The sequence below is a fragment of the Acinonyx jubatus genome, chromosome A1, assembly GCF_027475565.1.
Source record: "Acinonyx jubatus isolate Ajub_Pintada_27869175 chromosome A1, VMU_Ajub_asm_v1.0, whole genome shotgun sequence".
NCBI classification, from domain to species: Eukaryota; Metazoa; Chordata; class Mammalia; order Carnivora; family Felidae; genus Acinonyx; species Acinonyx jubatus.
In genome coordinates, this window is record NC_069380.1 from 28012620 (window position 1) to 28026678 (window position 14059).

General features: G+C 35.6%; 1 protein-coding gene across 9 annotated transcripts in view; it reads right to left on the reverse strand.

The window, feature by feature from the left end:
• The window catches only part of DGKH (diacylglycerol kinase eta), a 186214-nt gene that overhangs the window by 63310 nt on the left and 108845 nt on the right, over nt 1-14059 (reverse strand). For 8 of the 9 annotated variants that reach the window (XM_053216075.1, XM_053216082.1, XM_027064918.2 and 5 more), the window contains 6 exons: nt 13933-14037; nt 13507-13639; nt 6566-6672; nt 5784-5909; nt 1804-1906; nt 88-247 (listed from right to left, as the gene is read on the reverse strand). In XM_053216075.1, the coding sequence (XP_053072050.1) occupies nt 88-247; nt 1804-1906; nt 5784-5909; nt 6566-6672; nt 13507-13639; nt 13933-14037 (734 nt within the window). The remainder of the gene's footprint in view (nt 1-87; nt 248-1803; nt 1907-5783; nt 5910-6565; nt 6673-13506; nt 13640-13932; nt 14038-14059) is intronic. The other variant, XM_053216108.1, reaches the window with a different exon arrangement.

Consider the following 14059-nt stretch of genomic DNA (forward strand, 5'->3'; position numbering starts at 1 on the left):
ATTGACAATCTTCATGAACTGAAAAATCAAACATTTCATGCTTGGTGCTACATTTCATTCTAATGAGATTAATCAATAATCAATTACCCTAAATGAGGACCTCCGTTCATTAAATCAAACACCTGAGCCGGATTTAGCAACTGTTTAAATCGACGAAGGAACTTTACTCCCTGATTATCTCCACTCTTAGAATTGACAAAAACCAATAGAGGACTAACACAGAATGAAAATGTCGCTCTACAGAAACCTGTAAAAAAAAAAAACAAAAAACAACAACACAGTACAATATGTACAGCTGTCTCTATTAAACCATTAATGAAACTTCAGAGAAAAGAACATAAATTCATAAAGAACCTTGTTTATTACTTGAACAATAAATTATAATTTAGCCCCCAAAATGGAGACAGGTTTATTATTTACACAATAAGACTACAGAACTTATCTCTTATAATATGCTCTATAATGAAAAATCCTAGTACAGATGGCAAAAGTGTTAATCATAGATATTTGAGATATACCACCTACCTTAACACTCAATTATCAGAAACCGATCACAGTCTGTAAATTCACATTTGTCAAAGAATTCATATTCATATTCAGCATTATAAGATATTTTAATTTCTCCTTCATGAGGCTTTAGAAAATATTTTGAAAGTTATCATGAGTAATAGAACCTTATTATAGCAGGGCTTGGGGGAGGGCTGTTAACAGCACAGATTTTAAAAAATTACATATTCTGCAGCCAATATTCTTGTATTTATAATACCTATTGGCATAATTTATATAAAAAGTTTGAAAGCCACAGGCACTTTTTCAATGCAAAACATTACTAACGATATACGGTAAAAGCCTTTTGTAATATGGTTTGCTTAGAAGGAAGACAGGTTCTTCAGCACTTAACAACCAAGTTGTAAGATTCTGGAAAAAGTGATGGAATTTACAGGAATATAAATTCCTCAAGGAAATTATAGAAAAACAGATTTCAATAAGTGCTATGCTGATGGGTAATTTCAAAATTATGGAGGGAAAAAAACACAAAAAGTTAACCTTTTTGGATTGCATTTTGTTACAGAGTAATTTTATTTTATTTACTGAAATGTAAAATGTGAAATGTAAAAAGTCTTATATGTAGGAATTTCACCAGTGTAATAATAACTATGTTAAATTTTAATTTTAAAATGTTCTTATAAAAGTTAAATGTACTGGGGCACCTGGGTGGCTCAGTTGATTGGGCCTCCAACCCTTGATTTCAGCTCAGATCATGATCTTATGTTTCAAGCTCCCTGACGGGCTCTGTGCTGACAGTATGCAGCCTGCTTGGGATTCTCTCTCCGCCTCTCCCCTACTTACACAAGCTCACTTGTTCTCTCTTTCTCTCTCTCTCTCTCTCTCTCAAAATAAATAAACTTAGGGGCATTTGGGTGGCTCAGTAGGTTGAGCGTCCAACTTTGGCTCAGGTCATGATCTCAAGGTTTGTGGGTTCGAGCCCAGCGACGGGCTCTCTGCTGACAGCTCAGAGCCTGGAGCCTGCTTCGGATTCTGTGTCTCCCTTTCTCTCTGCCCTTTCCCCGCTTGCACTCTGTCTATCTCTCTCTCTCAAAAATAAGTAAACGTATAAAAAAAAATTTATTAAAAAAATAAATAAACTTAAAAAAATTTAAAGGTACTATTCAGCAATTTGAATGAATTATTATATAAAAACTGACCAAAATAACCAATTACAGTTCAACTTATTCTAGGAAAGTGAATGCACATATCAACATTTAATACCAAGAATATACATATTTACACAATGATACATACCATCAGAATCGGTGCTGTTCAGTGCAATTGGAGGTATGACAGACACTTTACACTGGCCAAGGGGACACACAGGATGGTATAAATCTTTGCAGGCAGTGTGTACCTAATAACAAACAAATAAGCCTTCAAGAACCATAAAAACACATCGATATTTTCTTATGGTATAGATTACATCTATGGGACTAATAACTGAAGATCGACTATATCACAAAATATTCAGTAACTCATAAATTACTTTCATGGTATAATGTTTATAACTCTAAGGAAGGAGCTAATTATTTTAGAGATGGGAATCTGATGTACTCTGTGCAGCCTACTTTTATGGTGGCCTCGGGCAAGTAGTGTATATCGAGAAATGCCTGGTGAGGGATGCCTGGCTGGTTCAGTCAGTAGAGCACGTGACTCATGATCTTGGGGTTGTAAGTTCGAGCCCCACACTGGGTGGAGATATTACTTAAAACACAAAAATAAATAAAAATTTAAAAAAGGAAATGCCTGGTGAAGGCAAGGAGAGAGGAAGAGAAGGGAACAGAGTGCAGAGGAAGGGAGAGAGAGAGGAAGGAGGCAAGCTAACTAGTACTTGTCAATATCATCGTCCATAAAAAAGATGATGGGCTCTACCTTATAACATTCTTACGGAATTTCATGAAAATCCGTGAAATTTTTAATGTGTCTCTTCTTTCTGCAGTGGTCCTATAACTTTCTATTCACATCTTTTTTTAAAAATAACATTTTCATGTTCTTATAGGTATAAGTACATCTGTGCCTATGGGCTCCATAGAGAAAAGGAAAAGGTCCTATCATTATACACTTATCTTGGAAAGTGATAAATATCATAGACACCCAGTAAACATGTGAATTCTGTAAAAACAAAGATTCAAGGGTAGTCAATATATTATTTCGAACAAGAGCAGGGCTAACTTATTAAGTAGAACCCAGGGAATTTACAATACTTTAGGTACTTACTCAGAGAGACTTAAAATGTTTTAAGCAGTAAAAGTAGACACTTCATAAAGCATTTACTTAATACAGCTTTATTTCATTAGTCTTTTTAGAAAATTGGCATGTTAATTAAACACATACTTATCAAAACTTTTGAGAAAATAACTAAAATTAAATACTGATTCTTATTCTACTGATGACCTAATTTTGGACAGTTCCTTATTATTATTTATAATAATTAACATCCCCAAATGGATTTCAGAAAAAACAAGCATGCACAGATAGTTTTAAAAAGATTTTAATGGGGAACCTGGGCGGCTCAGTGTTAAGCACTGGGGAACCTGGGCGGCTCAGTCGGTTAAGCAACCGACTCGATTTAGGCTAAGGTCATGACACATAGAGCAAAACAGAAAAATATTTACAGCAAAGTTAAATGAAAAAAGCAGAGGACAAAATTGTATCTTCACTTTTTTTTTTTTTAATTTTAAAGAGAAAGAGGGAGTGTTAGTGGGGAAATGGGGCAGAGGGAGAGAAAGAGAGAATCCTAAGCAGGCTCCATGTCAACGTGGAGCCCCATGCAGGGGCTTGATCCCACAACCCTGGGGTCATGACCTGAGCTGAAACCAAGAGTCAGTCATTCAACCACCTGGGCCCCTCAGGCTCTCCCCTTCCCTCTTTTTACAGGAAAGGTAAAACTATGTCCAAAGACTGGATGACAACCGAAAAAATTAGCAGTTGACTCAGTAGAGTTGTGTAAGACCACAGTTGTGTGAATACCATAGTAAAGACTATGGTCTTACTTTGTTTTGTTTTAAAGTAGATGACTGTTTTACAAATTAGACACTCTGTGGGAAACGTTATTTTAAAGGCAAAATAATATGCAAAGACGTATACAGGAAGATCGTGTATAGGAAGTACAAGACCGAGAAGGATGTAACAAGGTGATGGTGGTCCAGAAACCTGTGTGTCTAGTGGACGCAGTACAGGTCAGGAATGACTTCAAGATAAGGTGATATCTAGGTTTGCCAGAAAAAAAAAGGGAGAAGACATTCTAGAATACCCGCTTCTACATCCTGCAAAAATCCTTCTATCCTGTTTGTGAAAAGTTTTAAAGGTAGGGGTGAGTAGGGTGAGAAAGTAAAATATCTAATCAACTCCCACTGTTAAAATTAACAAAGTTTAAAAATGACTGGACCAATACAAGTAGAGTCCTATATATTGTAGGTAAAGACAACTTTCATAAAACCTTTCTAAAATAATTCGTCACACACAATATCTGCTTTCTTTTCAACAAGTTAGAAAGAAACAGCTGAAGTTCTAGAAATAGAGAAATAGATATACAGACTAATGAAAATAGCAGTGGAAGCATACATCAGTGGTTGCACCCTGAAAAGGAAGTCTAAGGTGGGATAAAGTTTAAAATCTTATTTATGAGAGCACTTTACTTATTTGTTTGTAACATTATCTTACAGGCCTTTGGAGAGCACTCTTTATATTATTAAAAAAAAATTTCTTTAACGTTTATTCATTTTTGAGAGACAGAGAGTGATCAGAGGAGGGAGACCCAGAATCTGAAGCAGGCTCCAGGCTCTGAGCTGTCGGCACAGAGCCTGATGTGGGGCTTGAACCCACAAACTGCAAGATCACAACCGGAGCTGAAGTCGGATGCTTAACTGACTGAGCCACCCAGGGGCCAGGAGTACTCTTTTAAAATAAGGAATGTGCCTGGCTGGTTCAGTTGGGAAAGCATGTGACTCATGATCTCGGGGTTGTGAGTTCAAGTCCTACACTGGGTGTAGAGATTACTTAAAAAAAGAATTTAAAAAAGATAAATAAAATAAGGAATTCCACAAGAGTGTTTTAGGGGATATGGTTGCACCAAAACTGCAAAGAGACATGTCTAATACGGTTTATATATTACATGGGATAAGAGAAATTAGAAGTAACACCTGTGGCTAATAAAAGGGGCAATTGATGAAGAATAACAAAAGCATAAGGATAGAGAGAATCACTTTGATTTATAAATAAAAAGGAAACAGGGGTCTCTAGGTGTTTCAGTTGGTTAAGCATCTGACTTTGGTACAGGTCATGATCTTGTGGTCCATGGGAGCCTGCTTTGGATTCTGTGTCTCCCTTTCTCCCTGCCCCTCCCCTGCTCATGCTCTCTCCCTCTCTCTCTCTCTCAAAAATAAATAAACATTAAAAAGTTTTTTAAAAAATAAAATGAAAAGGAAACAGATTACCTATCAGGTTTGACGAAAAAGCTATACAGGACTTATCTTCTTTATGGCCTATGGGATGAATCTCACTCATTGTGAAATCAACGCATCATACTCACATCTTTTTCATTTGATGATCTACATCATACTTATTAAAAGAAATGAGTTTTCCATATTTTGGGGGGGCCTGGAGAGTGACTTCCAAGACTCAAAACAAGACCAAAAAAATCAGCCCAATGCAAGGCAATCACTGTCATAGTTGGACAGCATCGCCCAGTGCTAACATGAGCACCTACAGCGGTTGCCTCCTCACCCTCCATGCCACCCTCTGAGTGGCCTGCGTTCACCCTGTAAGTTCCTGCTCTGACTGCCCTCGTGAAGTCTAGAGCCCAGCACTCACATAGTATGGCATGGACAGAACCATTCCTTGCTGTTGATTCCATGTTATGCTGTGCGTACTTCTCACTGCTTCCTTACACATGCAAGAAAACTTTGTAATATATAAATATATATATACTATGTAAATACATAAATAATATATACAATACATAATATATATTATATAATAATATTTATCTATATAACATAGATATATCCCAACAAAACTGTGGGAAAGAGGTCTTGACAAGGGAAATATAAAACAACAGTATTGCAAGAAGGATATTTAAAAAGTAACCAGACTGGAAGGAATACTTTGAAAAAGATGAACATTACAATGGGCAGGTATGCTACCAGGCTTTATTATACCATACGTTCCTTTCCCCTAAATCACATAGGTTAAAAAAACTATGAAAAGAACGAATTAAAAAGGGCTCTCACCATTGTCTTACACCAAAGGCATTTCCAATCTTGTAGACGCAGAACACTCCCGCATGTTTTGTCACAGACAGCACATTTGGCACTCACGGGCAAGTTACCCTCTAGCCATTGGTGAGGCATAGCTACCTGTGCAGCAGGAGTAAAGAGCAGTCAAATTAAAGACTGGAGGACGTCATTCTCACCCTAGGGAAGATCTAAAATATTTCTTACTCAGTGGAATCAATATATGTACCACTCATGGCATCCATTCATTTAGCCCACATTTATTGACATCTATTGTGCCCAGAGCACTGTAGCAATACAAAAATAATTAAGACTAAAGCCCTGACCTTCAGGATTTGTAGTCTAGCTGAGGAGCAATGAATGTAAAGGCATTATCATAAAGTGATTACAAAGTGCTATCAGAGATTTGAATGCAAGGTGCAATGGAGACAAGGTTTTGAAGGTGGGGGTCACTGTTGAAAGGAGGCCCCAACATCTGAGGAGTGAACATCTGAATTAACACCTGAGCTAAGCCTTAAAGAGTATCTTACTTGTCAGGTCGGGGAATACAACACCAGCCCAGCACAGCAGCCACTTGTAAGCTCTATTCACATTTCCCTCAAAATTTAAGAGCTGAAGGCAACTATGAAGGATCTAACTGGAAATAGAAACTCATAATTAACCAAAACCTTCCATTTCATCCTGCTAGTAAATATTCCCAATAACTCTGTCATTTTTCACAGGGCAGACAATAAAGAGAGGAGGTACTGGGAAGAGACCAGAGACAGAACTGGGCTTACTCCGTCTTCGTCCTCTATGATGTCCTTCCCAATGGAGGCCAGAGTCGTCCATTTGCAATTATTTGTTGCCCTCACTGCACATCTTTTGTGAGCCTTGAATTTACACACTAAAAAAAAAAGTCAACCATTTCTAAATGAATATATACTTCTGGAATAATGATTAAAGGAAATCATAGCATGAAATTAAAAAGGAGGGGGTAGAAGAAAAACAATAATTTAAAATCTTAAATTACTCTTCAACAATAATAAAGGTATTCTGAAAATACCTTTCCAGAAGGTATTCATGTATTTATGATACATATGGCTATGTATGTATAAAGCTCTTTTTCAATCTATAGATTGCTACTTAGAGAGGTTCTACTTGTTCATAAATAAAACATAAAGGAAATGAATACAAAAGAATTAGTTCTTTATGAGAAAGGAGACAACAGTCACATACGCACACAAACATAGAACTAAACAAAATTTAGTAATACAGAGGTGCTGGTAACATCCTATTTCTTAATCTGGATGTTGGTTACATAAATGTGTTTCATTTGTGAAAAATCCTATGTGCTGTACTCCTCTGATATTTGTATTTTTCTGTCCATATAATAAATTTAAAATGAAAGATTTGAAAATATCAGTAAGATAAAGAACAGGATAATTCAGAGGAGTTTTAAATTGCAAGTATGTCGAGAAAATATCCAGTCATCATGGGCAATAGGTTGATAAGGGTCACAAAGATGGCACTGTCTTTTAAAAGCATTATTGTTGGGATTACTACATTATGATGTAGACTAAAGTAGTGATGAAGAAATACGCTACATGCATCACTAATTGGCTCAGCAATAATATCAAAAAGGAGCCTATAAAAGAGACATAAGAGACACTGAAACCTACAAGACATTGATGAAAGAAACTGAAGACACAAATAAACTGGGGAAAATATTCCATGCTAATGGACTGGAAGAATTAATAATGTAAAAATGTCCATAGGACTGAAAGCAATATACAGATTAAATGCAATCCCTGTCAAAATTCCAATGGCATTTTTCAAAGAACTAAAACAAATAATTCTAAAATTTTTATGGAACCACAAAAGACTCCAAATAGCCAAAGCAATCTTCAGAAGGAACAAAGTGGAAACTATGTTACAAAGCTATAGTAATCAGAGTAGTATGGTACTGGCGTAAAAACAGACATATAGGTCAATGGAACAGAATAGAGAACCCAGAAATAAATCCACACATATGTGGCCAACTAATTCATGACAAAGAGACCATGAATACACAATGGAGAAAGAATGATGTCTTTAATAAATGTTGCTGGGGAAACTGGACAGCCATATGCAAAAGAATGAAACTGGACCACTTTCATGAAAACTGGACTGAACTGTACATAAAAGTTAACTAAAAGGGATTAAAGACTTGAATGTAATACTGAAAACCATAAAAACTCGTAGAAGAAAATTCCTGGACTTTAGCTCTTTGACATCAGTCTTTGCGATGATTTTTTGGGTCTAACACCAAAAGCACAGGCAACAAAGCAAAAATACATAAGCAGGACTATACCAAACTAAAAAGTTTCTACACGGCCAAGGAAGCCATCAATAATATGGAAAGGCAACATACTGAATGGGAGAAAATATTTACAAATCATATATCCAATAAGGGGTTAACATTTATATACATTAATATACAAAGAACTCACACAAGTCAATAGCAAAAACCAAGCAGTCCACTTAAAAAATGGGAAGTGGATCTGAACAGACATTTTTGTAAATAAGACATACTGATGGCCAACAGAGAAATGAAAAGATACTCAATATCACTAGTCATCGGGGGAAATGCAAATACAAAACCACAATGAGATATCACCTCACACCTGTTAGGATGGCTATTATAAAAAAGGTAAGAAATTACTAGTGTCGGCAAGAATTTGAACAAAAGGGAACTCTTGTGGACTGTTGGTGGCAATGCAAATTGGTGCAGCCACTATAGTAAACAGTATGGAGTTTCCTCGAGAAATTAAAAATAGAACTATAATACAATCCAGCAATCCCATTTCTGGGTATTTATCTGAAGAAAATGAAATCACCAACTTGAAAAGACATCTGCACCTTCGTGTTCATTACAGCATTATTCGTAACAAGCAAGGTACAGAAACAACTTAAGTGTCCATCAATAGACAAATGGATACAGAAATTGTGGTATCTGTATATGTATTTACACAATGGACTATTATTCATTCAGCCATATAAAAAAATGCAATCTTGCCTATTGAGACAACACGGATGGACCTAGAGGATATTATGCTAACTTGAAATAAGTCAAAGAGAGAAAGACAGATACCTTATGATCTGACTTTTAGGTAGACTGTAAAAACAACAACAACAAACCCACAAAAAAACCAAGCTCATAGAAACAGAAAACACATTGGTGGTTACCAGAGGTGGGGGCGTGGAATTGGGCCAAATGGGTGAAGGGAGTCAAAAGTACCAACTAAAATAACTAAGTCACGGGGATGTAATGTACAGAATGGTGAGTATAGTTAATATAATGAATTGAATATTTGAAAGTTGCTATGAGAGTAAATCTTAAAAGTTCTCATCATAAGGAAAAAATTCCATAACTACGGATGGTGACATGTTCCATTTGGGTAATCATTTTACAATGTATACAAATACCAAATAGAAAAAAAAAACAAGAGAGAAATAAAAGGAAACAACCAGGAAAGAAGCAGCTCATATATGAAAAACAAGTAAACCACAGATTATTTGAGAAATTAACCCTTACTTATGAAAATCAGTACTTGAGTACTACTAAACTGATTTATCCTTTTAAGGACACCAATTATCCAAGCATTAGTGGATACTGACGTTACACCTGTTTCTGACTTTTCAGAATATATTTTTTTATTGTACTAAGTTTTATTCTAAAGAATATAATTAAAAGTTTGAGATCACTTTAGTGGAAATAACAAAGGTAACTGCTGCTAAATGCTACATGTAAGGTGACTCCTTTTCACATGATTTTTTAATGTCTAACTGTAAACTGCTAACAAATTTAAAATGATGGGTTATATGCCACTGGTTTAAGACAGTCCTAATTTAATGTGGCATGCAAATGAGAGGGTCAGGTAAAATAATGTTCAAAATGCTTCAGATGTCATGGATAGCCAATAGGTAAAAGGTCACTTGAGCTGAACTGTCTTTGGGTTGTTTTTGAGAAATATTAGTCTACATTAGTTTCATTTATCTGCTCTTTTGTGCACCTTGACAAATGCTTTCCTGGAAATCATACAGCTTTTGTTCTAAATGATTCTGTGACTCAAGCACAGATTTATATAGGATAACTAATTTTTTAATGGAATCTCATTGCCGATAAACAGTAGTGTAAAGAAACAGGAAGTATAAGCTTATACTATAGGAAGTTTAGGAAGTATAAGCTTAGTTTGAAAAACAGTTTTAGCATGACCTGCTCCCTTTCGGTCTCATGTTCTATTTTAAAATTGAGGTTAATTAGCATCCCTAGGTCTTTTCATCTGTTATGGTGTTTCTTAAAAATGTGGTCCTAGTTTTAGTTTTATTTGCAACATAATCCCCAGGCTTGCTTTTTAAGTACAAGTAAGTATTTGGTGTTAATAGTCAATAATTGTTTTTTACAGAGAAGGAAGTAAAAGAGAGCAACAGGGAATAATTTCACAGTTTTTAAAAAATTTTGCCATTAAAAATCAAACAGCTCAGTAAAAACAAAAATTACACTTGTAATAATAAAGTGCTTCATGCAAAGAGTCTTGAAAATTGCAAAGTTGCTTAATATAGCATATAATAATAAAAAAATAAACCAGACTGTGATTATGGTCACTGAGGAATGGAAATTATTAATAAACACTTTAATTTTGTTAGGCGACAATTAGATTTCTCCAAATAAGTTATTGTGAAATAAATCACTTTTCCCTGACCTATAAAGCCATTATCTCAAAACCACAGAACTTAAAAATATATACTGACAAGTAACAAAATTATGATTTTTTTATCTGCAATTTCCAGTCTACCACACTGAATCTTTCTAAGTGTTCAACACTGGCTATGATAAAAATTCATAGAGTCCCATGTTAACATATTTGATGTTATTGATTAAAAGAGAAAAAAATCACCATTTAACTTTTTTTTGTTCAATTACTGTTTAAATAATTGTGAAGAACATTTATGCTTTGAAATTATAATTAACATTCTCCATTGATTTAGGGAATTATTTACAAAAAGTATTCTATCTTCTATTTTTCATTCATATATTTCATGTATGCAAGGCTTTAAAATAACAATTTTAGTAGTTATTCAACACAAACCCAGAAGACAAATCATTACAGCTTGTTTTACTGTGAAACACATTAAGTAAATTTAGTGATGGTTTCACACACTGGAAACTGATTTCCATTCCAATACAAAGTTATTCATTGTCACAGTTGAATGAAATTTTTTGTGTGTGTTTACATCTTTGTTATGTCTTTTAAAGCTTCTTGTATCCTATGCCTTTTGTTTTATCAAGCAAGCAGTTTATTCAGATTTGGAGGTAGTTTCTAAAGTTTAAGTATAACTTGGATTACAAGAAAATTATGCTAAATAACCACATTCTCATAAAATAAAAAGGTAACTTCTTTACACATTCATAAAACCCTTGGGATTTTTAAAGCCTTCTGGTGTATTTCTAACAATACCAAGGTAGGATGCCACAGGTTTAAAATTTTTATCAGCAGAGGGGTGCTCCTGGGTGGCTCTGTCGGTTAAGTGTCTGACTTCAGCTCAGATCATGATCTCACAGTTCATGAGTTCAAGCTCCACACTGGGCTCCGTGTTGACAGCTCAGAGCCTGGAGCCTGCTTCGGATTCTGTGTCTCCCTCTCTCTCTCTGTCCTTCTCCTGCTCAGGCTCTCCCTCTCCCTCTCTCTCTCTTTCAAAAGTAAATAAACATTAAAAAAAATAAAATAAAATTTTTATTAGCAGAGAAAATGAGTATTAACAGACATTCTTCCAAAACTATTATTTAAAAATACAATAAAGAACCATAAAGAAGTCAGGAAGACTTCATTATTAACAGAATAACATAACAAACTTATTTAAAGACTTTTAAGTTTCTTATTCTCATCAGCTAATGTAATTTTCATTTTTCCTTTAAAATGTTTAGAAACGACTTAGTCATCCCAGCTTAAACTCAATTCACAAATATATTTAATAATGCCTAATTCTCAAATCGGAAGAGTACCACAGAGTATCTCAGATCTGATATCTTTTTTTAGCATTTTTTTTTTTTTTTTTTTTTTTGGAATAAGAGGTTAGGAGGCAACACTAAGGGGACCTTTGAAAGAACACCTCTGAGTATTACAGACCGGGTAAGAGTAGACTCAGAGCTAGGAACCCTTTCAGATTACTAAAGTCATAAAGAGTAATTACACCTGATTTGCAATCATTGTTTAAATCTAAAAAACACAAAACAAAAACAAACAAAAAAAACCCACGTGTAATGGCTCTTCCAAGTGTTTGTTTTCATGCATTTTCATGCATCAATCAGGCCATGATGCAATCTTCAATTATTTACCGGATGGATTTCTTACACAGCACAGCTACTAACTTCCCCAAGTTACTTGACTAGAAAAGTAGCTTTCCTGTTTATATTCTCTCACTTAATTTTCATAGTATCTCTACATAGTATAAATGACTATTATCTCCGTTTTACATATGAGGAAATGAAAGTCAAAAACAGTGGAACTATTTCTCCTGGTCACCGTTTGCAATGCTGGGAGCGGAACCAGAACTCTGAGGATAAAACTGAGGAACTCTATTCTCAACCTCTGTGCTGTCTCATATTAAATAGCTGGAACTATGACGTATCTCAGATTTTATACCTTAAAATGAACAAAAACTGTGACTCTATTACTATTTTATTATTCAAGAATAAAAAGCTATTCAAAATTAAGACGTTTCTGTATTAGAGAAAAAAAATGCCAGTATTAATATTAGATATAGTTCAGAAAGTAAAGTGTGCTCACTGAGGTACGGAATTAAATAAATCTAAAGAAGTTATGAGTTTTCTTTTGGTAATTATTAGTATATTTGCTTCTATTGGTCACTGCTTTTTAATTAAGAAATGCACAAATCCTAATACGAAAACTACAGCATTGGCCTTATTTTTAGAAAAGGATGGCCTCCATGCAAATGAAACATAAAATGAAATAAAAGAAAACATTTAAAATAACGAAATAGAGGGGCGCCTGGGTGGCTCAGTAGGTTAAGCATCCAACTTTGGCTCAGGTCATGATCTCAAGGTTCGTGGGTTCGAGCCCCTCATCGGGCTCTGTGCTGACAGCTCAAAGCCTGGAACCTGTTTTGGATTCTGTGTCTCCCTCTCTGCCCCTCCCCCTCGCATTCTGTCTGTCTGTCTGTCTCTCTCTCAAAAATAATAAAAAAACATTTTAAAAAGTTAAAAAAATAATGAAATAGAAGTAACAATAGAAATAACAAACAATAGAAATTCTGTCAGTGTATGTGCTGTCCTCACTGAAAGTTTTGTTCTCCGCAATCAATTCAGAACAGAAAAAGAATTCTAGAAAACCAGCATGATAGACAAAGGCTAGAGATGTTTTGTGGAGCACCTGCTAGTTCCTCGGGAGCGAAATGCTACATTTTGATTTCTACTTCCTTCCTAATGATTCGTATCATCTTTCTCTCGGTAAAATATTTCCCCATCAGTCCTGTGGGCTCTGAGCTCCACTTTAAGCTGCAGTGAAACTTAAACACTGTGTTCCCACTGAGGTGCTCTCAGATGCAGCTTCCACCCGAGGGAAACGTTTCCCTGGGGTGATGTTTCTCTGTTTGCGGCACAGAAGTACCCACAAGATGTGGCAGCATCGTGCCACAGTGGTCAGTGCTGAGGGAGAACACAGACTGGGCGCTACAGTACCTTCGCAGGACAGGCCGTGGGAGGTGACTCCAGAAAGACTCTCTCTGCACACGTTACAGAAAGTGGGTCGGGCATGGGAGCAAGCGTACCAGTTATGCATCCCTGAGAAATGTTCCACGTTAAACTGGGCCACCTAGAAACGAGACACAGGTTTGGCAAACAAGAGAAGGAGACGAGAGCGAGTTAACATTTGGAATGCATGAGTTATGATTAAAGTTTCAAATCCATAATTTTTACAACAAGAACACTCTCCTTTAAGTAAAAAAAAAAAAAAAAGAAAGAAAAAAAGGAAGAAATGTCAATATCAGATTTAAGCAAGTTACTTAATGAATCTACACATACTTTGCTTTGTGGAATATAGCTTTAGTTCTTCAGATAACATTGGTTTTCTAAGAACATGAGGCGCCAGAAGAGAAGCCACTTTACCTCGTAAGGCTCTCTGGTCTGGACAGACTTCAGTGAGCTCATCCAATCCTCCATTTCCTTCCTGTTCTCAGCGCACAGCATTAGTCTTCTGAAGGGAGTGATTATCTGAAAGGGGAATTCAATCTAA